Consider the following 10,042-nt stretch of genomic DNA (forward strand, 5'->3'; position numbering starts at 1 on the left):
ACATTGCGATCTTTATACCTCTCTATAACTTAGGTCTTAGGATTTTGATGAACATGTACTTTTTTTTTTTTTTTTTTTTTTTTTTTTTGTAAAACAAGCCTTTATCTATTTGCTTATTTGCTAGTTCCGTTAAAATCTATAACTTTTTAAATTTCTTAAAATAAAGAAGTGGAATAAATTATCTTTCATTTTTTTCAATTATTTATAAATTTATTCTACTCCGTCGAGTTATTTTCAAAACATTTTATTTAAAACTCCACATATTTAGCCAGCCCAAACCAAGTTTTTTTTTTTTTAAATACACGTAACGCACACCAATCAATATCCAAACAATAATTTGCTCTTCAATCATGCAATATTTTCTCCGTCAAGTCGCCGTGTCACGTTGACCTGATACCATAATATGCCTATTAGTTCTGTAGTGCCGTTTTCTTTTTAAATCTGTTGTTAGCTACATTCTGGGGTGGGGTGGGGGGGGGGGGGGGGAATGACCGCAAGCCGGGGGAGATCCGAATTACAAAATAATTGCCGGCAAGGCGAGGAGGTTGAAGCCGGAAGTTTTTGCCGGAGCCAGTGACCATTAGACGGCCAATCACCTCAAGATACCACTCTAGACCACTTGTTATAGAGAGCGGAGTATTATTGTAATCAATTAGCGATCATCCCTGGGTTTCAGAGACTCATCATCGTCTGCTATTGTACCTCATCATCGTCTACTTCGGTATCATCGTCTGCTATTGTACCCATTTACCGTCCGCTTTTGTACCTCATCATCCTCTGCTTCGGTATCATCGTCTGCGTCTCTGCCTCATTATCATCTACTTATGTACCTCATCATCGTCTGTTTTTGTACCTCATCATCGTCTGCTTTTGTACCTCATCGTCGTCTGTTATTGTACCTCATCATCGTCTACTTATGTACCTCATCATCGTCTGCTATTGTACCTCATCATCGTCTGTTTTTGTACCTCATCATCGTCTGTTTTTGTACCTCATCATCGTCTGCTTTTGTACCTCATCATCGTCTGTTTTTGTACCTCATCATCGTCTGTTTTTGTACCTCATCATCGTCTGCTTTTGTACCTCATCATCGTCTGTTTTTGTACCTCATCATCGTCTGTTTTAGTACCTCATCATCGTCTTTTTTTGTACCTCATTATCGTCTGTATTTGTACCTCATCATCATCTGCTTTTGTACCTCATCATCGTCTGCTTTTGTACCTCATCATCGTCTGCTATTGTACCTCATCGTCTGCTATTGTACCTCATCATCGTCTGTCATTGTACCTCATCATCATCTGCTTTTGTACCTCATCATCGTCTGCGTCTGTGCCTCATTATCGTCTACTTATGTACCTCATCATTGTCTGCTATTGTACCTCATCATCGTCTGTTATTGTACATCTCCATCGTCTGCTATTGTACCTCATCATCGTCTGCTTCGATATCATCGTCTGCGTCTGTACCTCATCATCGTCTACTTATGTACCTCATTATCGTCTAATTATGTACATCATCGCCGTCTGCTATTATACCTCATCACCGTCTGTTATTGTACCTCTTTGCCGTCTGCTTTTGTACCTCATTATCTCCTGTTACTAAAAGTCATCATGGTCTCGCACTGAGTGTACAGTAGTGGATTATTAATTAGATTTGTCTGGAATTATCCTGTTGCTTAAAATAATCAAACTTTAATCTCTAGTTCAATTTTATATTATTTGAGTAATTTTGAAAATGAAAAAAAAAATCTAGAATTTTTTTGAGGAACGGATCGGAAGGATATAGGAGTATTCAGTATGTGGGGGGGGGGGGGGGGGGGGGGGCTGTTAAATCTGAGAGAGACCCAGGTCTAGGGGTCAAGTACTGAATCCTCAGCCAATCCATCAAAGGCGGCAGTAAATTGTTATTATTTCTGGGACGGGTCGCAGTTACAGTGCCCTGAGTCGGAAAAAGTCATTTACTGTAGACCCTATACTTAATTGGGGGCGGCTGTTCTGACTTATACATAGCATTCGGTCGCTTTTAGTTTAATTTCTCTAGCATACGTTCACTGACGAAAAAAGTTAAATTAAGTTTGTTATATTATAGTTTATAAATTTAAAAAAATGTTTTCTTGTACATTTGTGCATATGGTTTGTGCGTGTATTGTGTCTACTTTTTAAACTTAAATATGATAATTAGGAATATCTGTGTATGCATATTCAATTCAATTCTGAATTTAAATTTTGTCAGGCTCGTTTTGTTGAGTTGCTTCCCATTAAAAAAAAAATCAGTCTGGACGATTTATTAAAATTACTGTCACCGCACAAAACGGCTCCCAATTATATGAAATTGTTCACCGGGTATTGGCTTGAGAGAACGAAACAAAAAATAATTACACGGCATTAAAAAAATATTTGTTTCGATATTATTTCGAATACAGACCCCTTTCGATTTTTGACAGATCAAAAATAACGCTTTGATTAAATATTTTATGCAATAATTAAGTAATTATCAGAAATAATTAAACGCTGTTAATCATTGGCAATTAATTAAATTAACAAAAATTGTTTTCTAAAAACAAAATCAACGTTTTACCTAATTAATTAAGATTTGTGAATCTGGATAATGAAGCGCTCAACTCTAGTATTTTTCACATAGATGTACGCTTCTAAGACAAATTTAAAGGAGAGAATAATTTTAAAAAAGATGGATAGAAAAAGATGGGAAAACAAGAATTACGAGACAGCATTGAAAAACGTGATGTTTGAAAATAAATCTCAATTAATTTTTGAATGGATATTCAAAACGTAAATATTTGATGTGAGAAAATGATCATGATTCATGTATAATCCGATAAAAATAATTCCTTCCTCAATTTTAACAAATATTTTTTAATTACTCTTTTTAATTGCTTTTATGTTTAAAGAAGTTAACCATTACAATCATTAATTAATCCTTAATTGTCGTAGTAATTTCGGTAATTATGTTGTAAGTTTGAATTCTCTATGATATACAGTTGAGCTGCGATAAGATAATTGTATATGTAAAGATATTTCTCGGAGGCAGGGGCGTAGCGAGGGGGGGGGGGCGGGGGGTGCGGACCGCACCGGGTGACACCATTTAGGGGGGTGACACCAAGGCAAAAAATAGCAAAATATATAGAGAAAAACTCGAGGGGGGGGGTGCAAATCGAAAGTTTGAGGGGGGGGGGGGTGCAAATCGAAAACTCGAGGGGGGGGTGCAAATCGAAAGTTTGAGGGGGGGGGGGTGCAGATCGAAAATTTGAAAGTTTGTCCCTGGGAAGGGTCTCTATGCCTCTGGGGGGGGGGGGTGACACCATTAAGTGCCGCACCGGGTGACACCCGACCTCGCTACGCCACTGCTCGGAGGCAAACTACAGTAACTAGTTGAGGTGTCATCACACATCTCTTCGCCTGGGGCTGACACACCTCAACACCCCAACACTGTGTGCCTGTGTGTGGTTGAAATTGAACACCGCTTCATTAACATTTAACGTATTTTTAATTGCTTGATCTATCGATTCATAAAGCAACACCCCCCCCCCCCCCTCTGGGGGAACGTCTTTGCATCAAATATAACAGATATTTTTCTTAAATTATAACGTTTGCAATATGACCCGAATAGCCTTTAACGTGGGATATCAAGCTAAAGAGTTTATGAACTATTGAAGATGATTTCTCCAGCACTGAACTCAAGTTGTGCTTCGCGCATGCGTGCTATCTGAAAAAATAGGAGGTGTTTAGCTATTCTTCGAAGAAAGTTCTTCCGCTATCTATAAAAAAGATGTTTCAATAGCTAATGATGCGGTTGCAATTAATGCTAAGTTTTATTGATCAGTGTTTATTTCGTCATCTGGTTAATCTTAAAGAAATAAGGGCTTGGCTTAGCTTCCATGAATAATGGGTGGGATTCGGTTCGGAGAAATAATGGTGGGAAGGTGGGATTCTGCTCTGAAAAAAAAATTGGGTGGGATTCAGCATAAGACATGAGGTGCATGCATGTTCTGTATTAAAAAATTGAGCGGAGTGGGAGTGGAAAAAACTGAAGTAGAGGCACCAGAGAGACACAGGAGTTATACAGAGGGTTGGGGCTGTTTCACTTTGTGTGGGGAGGGGGTGGGCAGTGTTTGGGGTGTTGAATGAGGCGAAGACTGTAGTTGGGGGGGGGGGGGGGGTTAGGGAGTTAGAGGGTTTATGAGAGGGAGCTGGCAAACAGAGCTCTCGTGTGTGTGTGTGTATGTGTGTGTGTGTGGGTGTGTGTTGTGAGGGAGAGCTAGAGGTTTCATGAAAGGGTTAACAGAGCCGTGTGTGGGGGGGGGGGGTGAGAGTGGGGTAGTAGCGCGGGAGTCCCAACACGTTTATGTGAGTGGCAGGTCTTATGTGTGCGGCAAGTATGATTGGGAAGGGAGTATAAGATGGGGGTGGAACGTAAACTTGGTGGCTGGGTAGCTGTTGTGAAGGGAGAGTAATTGGGGGTGGGCAAGTGGGTGTATGTAGCATGCATAGTAAACTGCCCTTTAGAAAACTTAAGTTCCATGGTGAAGTAGAATTCACTTGTTTTAGTGACCTCGGCATATGTAGTGACAGTGTTGTCAGCACTATGTCCAGCCGCCTTTACTCTCTCTAACATGAGCCAGGTACTCATTAAAGCTGGGTGGACTCAGGGATGTCTTACAGACTCGAGCCCGGGATCCGAACTCGACACTTTAAATTTAGAAGTCGAACGCTCTACCAATCGACCAAAGCGTTCCTAAGGAGCTGTATGCCATTGTTGAATTGGGGAGATCGATGTTGTAGAGAGCAGGAGACTGGGGTTTGAAAGTACGGTTTGGGGCGGGGTGGGAGGTGGGGCAGAGACGACACTGTTGTTGTGTACATAACCGAGGTAGGTCATCTAAATATAAACTTATCGACTCCCCCGATGTCGCTGTTATAATTGTCTCCGTCTGACAATTCCAGGAATTATAATCTCGCGGATACAATTTCTCTTCGATTAAAACAAAGTTTAATGGCTGTAACCTTTACGAGCAGTATACTTTTCTATTTTTCAACCAACATCACGTGATAATCATACGTCATTTCTTCACAGGACAAGCTTCTTTCCAAGATGGGGGAGACAGAAGCAGACAATCAAAGCAGACTTCAGCTAGAGGAAGAGGTAATTACAGATATTATCTCTGTGGTTTTTTATGTCAAACGTCATATCCTGCATACCAGCCTTCCTTCTTTTCATTACTGTGCACAATTTTTTTTTTGGGTTTAAAATCGGAGATTATGTTTTCAACGAAGACGCAGTGATGATTCCAATTTTAGAAACATATCAATACCCAGTGATGCTTCGAAATTCTAGCTAGTATTTTCATAGGGTTTAACAACGATTTTTGTCCTGGATAACTGCTTCAGTGTTATTATAGAAAAGCTAAAACAAAGCATTCACTCTTATAATTTGCGTCGTACTTAAAATATATTTTTTTGTTTCTGCGATTTTTATCTTATTATTTTTTAATTTGTTTTCGCTACTGCGAACCAGAAAAGTCTAATACAAGTTTTGCTTTGTTGCGGAAGATTTTCAGGCGTTGCAGAACAAGTAATAAGGAACAAAGTAGCTTCTAAATTCGCCAGCGCTTTGAAGCCGGTCTTACGGAAATTTCCGGATATTTAGACCGACACTTGTGTGTGCGATCAAAGAAGTAATAAGACGGAGCATCCGGACAATCTTTGGCATCCGGACAATTTACGGCAGCGTTGACAGAATCCGGACGCGGAATGATTATGTTAGATAAATCTATTTTTAGATTTCTTTTGGTCTTGAAAAATGTCAACAAATCCTATTACAATCGCACAGTTTATAACAAAGTTTACTGCTGTTGTTTACGATTCTATATTAGGTTTCCTTTCAATAATGCTCCGTTGCTAACTCCAACAAACTACGTATTGTATTTTGAATATAACTTTCAGTCCACAATATCATTTCCAAAACAATATCGTTCAGATAAATGTAAAACTTCAACATTGGAAAACGTCTTTTGTTTCACATACAACATTATTTAAAGAAAAAAAAATAATTTTTATCACTCGTTCCGCGTCAATAGCTATTGAAAAAATTCGTCTGAAGATATGTTTAGGTCAATCGTTCCACATAAATGGCTATCGAAAAGTTTGTTCCCAAGAAATGTTTAGAGCAGTCGTTCCGCATGAACGGCTATGGAAAGTTTATCATTTTGTTTTAGCGTCCATCGGAGTTTGACATTTCGTCTAACACAGGAAGATAAACGGCGCTATTTTTTTTGGTATAGCTTTATGTGACGCTATAGATTCTCGACGCCGACTTAACATGAGAAACTGTAAATAGAAACACATCAGCCTGCCAGCTATTGATTCAGTGAAATTACAATTCAATAAAAACAGAAAACGGTTTTGTTTTCTACAGCGAGTCCCACGTTTAATGAATATAAATATATATGTAAACGTTTACCCCCAACCCCCTCCCCCCCCACCCCTCCACCTTATCTAGCGACGAAGTAGCAATGAGCTATTTTCACATCAGTTTGAAGAAAACGTTAGTCAATACAGGGTATAGGTTAGACTGACAACCCCCCCCCCCCCCTCCGTGTTGTGACGTTTGTGATCTTGTTTGCAGTTTGTTTCTAGACCTTCTAACTGCCGCGTGAGATATAGGTCACCGCCCCCCATCGATCTGAATATCGATCGATTCTATGTAACAATAACTAGGCTGCTTGACCCAGTTGGACGATTCAATTTGTCCAGCCTGGTTGTCGTTTATTAAAACTAACGCAATTCTTAAATTACTCTGATCGTTCAGGTCGTCTATCAATACTCTTGCACTCTTAAACCGTGTATTTGCAACAAACACATGAATAGTGCTTAAACATTTACTACTGCCGGGGTAAATTGATACCATTGGTATCTAGAAATGTTAGGTATTATCATTAAATAGATAATTGCTGTGAGTGAAAATTTTGATGATATCAATTGAACATGGTTTGTACATGCTTTGATATGCAAAAGTCCTGTATTATGGGGTGAGTCAGTGGCATTGAGTTCACTTGATGCTCTGCACTAGAATTATAATACAGCTGTATAATTTGAAGTGTTATAGATGTTAAAAGTAAAGTTTCATCTTCGAACCTGACGGTCAATGGGGCAAGTGAAGTAGAGTTCCCCTGTTTCTGTGACCTCGGCATATGAAGTGATTGTGTGGTCAACACTATGTCCTTTCCTTTCCCTAACGTGAATTGTGTACCCTTTGGTTTGACTCAGGGACGTTCTACTGACTTAACCAGGATACGAACTCGGTGCTTTAGGGATGGCAGTATAGCGTTCTACCACTAGACCACGCCGTCACACTAGAAGTTACTTGTTCTAAAAACTAAGAATAGTTCTATTTCGGGAAATAGTTAAATTATTTTACGTCAAATTTTGTTTAAATAAAATAATTATCGCTTACGTTTGCTGTTTCTTCAAAATGTCTACTTTATCAACATATTAGTTACGAAAGTTGTCTTACAGATAGTGTTATAGTATTTGTTTTAGTTAAGATGATGAATACTATGAAAAAGTAAAACTGTTTAAAAGCGGTAGTAAAATAAAGTTTTGATTTTATTTTCCAGTGTGTCGTCTGTCTAGCGGCACCTGCCACCATGCAGACGTTCCCCTGTGGCCACAAAGTCGTCTGCCGGAAGTGCTTGATCAAAACCATCCAGGTGGCCGTGTCGCAGAGGTGCCTGCCGCTCCGCTGCGTCATCTGCCGGGACCGGATCCTGCGTCTCCACCACACTATGCATTCTTCAGGCAGTTCCACCCCGCTGCCGCCCCCCACCTACCCGACCTTCCTGACCCCACCTCTCTCACAGACCAGTCGTCTGGCACTCACTTCCCACTCTCCAGCCTGCCCCGGTAGTTTATACGGACTTCACGCGAGATCCCCACGAGTAGCGTCCCTCCCCGGGACTACCATTCCATCTCCGACTAGCCCGGATTCGATCCCGAAGTTTTCTCATGTGAACCATGGCGTGTTTGATGACGATCTGCTCCGCTCAAGTCCCACGGATCTAGAAGCGTTTGTGTTTTCTCACAACGATGCTTTGAACTTGTATTCGTCTGAACCGGTTAAAGTTCAACAAGACCAGAAATCCCGTGCGCGAGACCATCCTCACACTAGCTCTGGCCATCCCCATGGCCAACATGCTACTGGCCATTCTCATGGCCACCATCAGTCTACTACTGGCCACTCTCAATCCACTACCGGCCATCCTGCTGCTCCCAGCAGAAGATCTGATGCCACGCACGGATTTATGCATTCACAGTCCGCCAAGATCCACCCTGAGGCGACCAACCAAATTTGTTCTTTTATGGATTCGTCCCCCCACGCCCCGACATCAGCCTCGCCCCCCGCAGCGACGCCAAACCTGGCCACAAAATCAATGTGCGCCAGCAAGTTTATCTCCAGATTTTTACCGAAGACAAGCAGACGCAAGTACAACTGGTTTAGGCATGAGTAGAAATGTCAACAGGCTAGGCAAACACGCCAGGTAAACATCCAATCAAGCCGAGGCTCTGATTTAACGATTGATAAACTCACCAGTTACGATTTGTATCAAACTTTGTGAAACAGTCGCCATTTTATTTCATTCAGAAACAAACAACAAGTAAAAAACAGTGCTTATTTTTTTATGTTAGGTATTGTTTTATTAAATGTAATAATCATCAAACATTGATTTAATATTTTTTAAAATTGTTTTAAGCTTTCTAGAACATTGTGTAAGTGTCTGCCAATTAAATCGTTTGAAGATTTATTAGTTCACTACAACTTGCGCTGAGTACCAAAGAACGCCATCACCACACTTCTTGTTGCGCCTTTACAACCAGATCACATGGCATCAAATCACATGATAAAACATGATCATATGACGTCATCAGATCACGTGGCAACAGATCATCTGACGTCATCAGATCCCAGATAACCAGATCACTATACATGACCAGATAACATAACATAACATAACAAAATCCTATTATCTATAACTGCAGCACAGTTTACCCCACACAGACCCCCCACACAGACCTCAAACAGACCCTACCACAGACCCCACACAGACCCCACACATTCCCCCACACAGACCAGACCCCACACAGACCCCCACACATACCTCACACAGACCCCCACACATACCTCACACAGACCCTACCACAGACCCCCACACAGACCGCCCCACAGACCCAACACAGACCCCACACAGACCCCAAACAGACCCCACACAGACCCCCACACAGACCCCACACATTCCCCACACAGACCCCACACAGACCCCACACATTCCCCACACCGACCCCACACAGACCCCACCACAGACCTCACACATTCCCCACACAAACCCCACACAGACCCCACACAGACCCCACACAGGCTACCTACTGGTAGATCGATGTTAATCTTTTAGATGTACACAACACATGATGGAATGCTAGTTTCTATTTTAACTTGGTTCTTTTTCTACACTGAATTCGTTTTATCTAAGTATATGTGAGGTAATGCAAGTTAATTTTTTTTATTTTAAAATGTATAAAAATCGTATATATAATCCGCATTTTTAAAACAATAATATCGTTCTATTTATATATGTGCCTAGACAGCAATCAATCAATTAAGTAATTAATTAAATAATTAACTAGTGAGGTGGTTGTACGGTGCAGAACTAATCGTCTTATTCTCAGATACAATTTTTTTTTTGCATTTGTAAAAAAAATCACGTTTTTAATTAATATATTTTTTCTATCAAAAGATTTATGGATAGGGTAATCATTTTGCATTTCCTGTATGTAAACAAACCATGATTAATAATATACTTTTTAAATTGATGATATGATGTATGCACCATATATGAATATGTATTTATTATATTTTTGTAAACGTTCACTAACTGGGCTTAAAATGACAGTGGCAATGTCATTATACATGTAATAATTTTAATATGAATCCAGTTGGTCTATATTGCATTATGTATATATTTCAAGGTGCG

General features: G+C 40.3%; 1 protein-coding gene across 1 annotated transcript in view; it reads left to right on the forward strand.

Annotated features, from left to right (window-relative positions):
* Positions 1-9,007, forward strand: part of LOC131946559 (uncharacterized) — a 57,086-nt gene extending 48,079 nt beyond the window's left edge. The window contains exons 3-4 of the mRNA XM_059307410.1: positions 5,092-5,160; positions 7,634-9,007. Of these exons, the coding sequence (XP_059163393.1) occupies positions 5,092-5,160; positions 7,634-8,524 (960 nt within the window). The 3' untranslated portion in view covers positions 8,525-9,007. The remainder of the gene's footprint in view (positions 1-5,091; positions 5,161-7,633) is intronic.
* Positions 9,008-10,042: the final 1,035 nt, after the last annotated feature.

Source organism: Physella acuta, unplaced genomic scaffold (assembly GCF_028476545.2).
Source record: "Physella acuta isolate Inbredline_101_S28 unplaced genomic scaffold, ASM2847654v3 ptg000562l, whole genome shotgun sequence".
Classification (NCBI taxonomy): Eukaryota; Metazoa; Mollusca; class Gastropoda; family Physidae; genus Physella; species Physella acuta.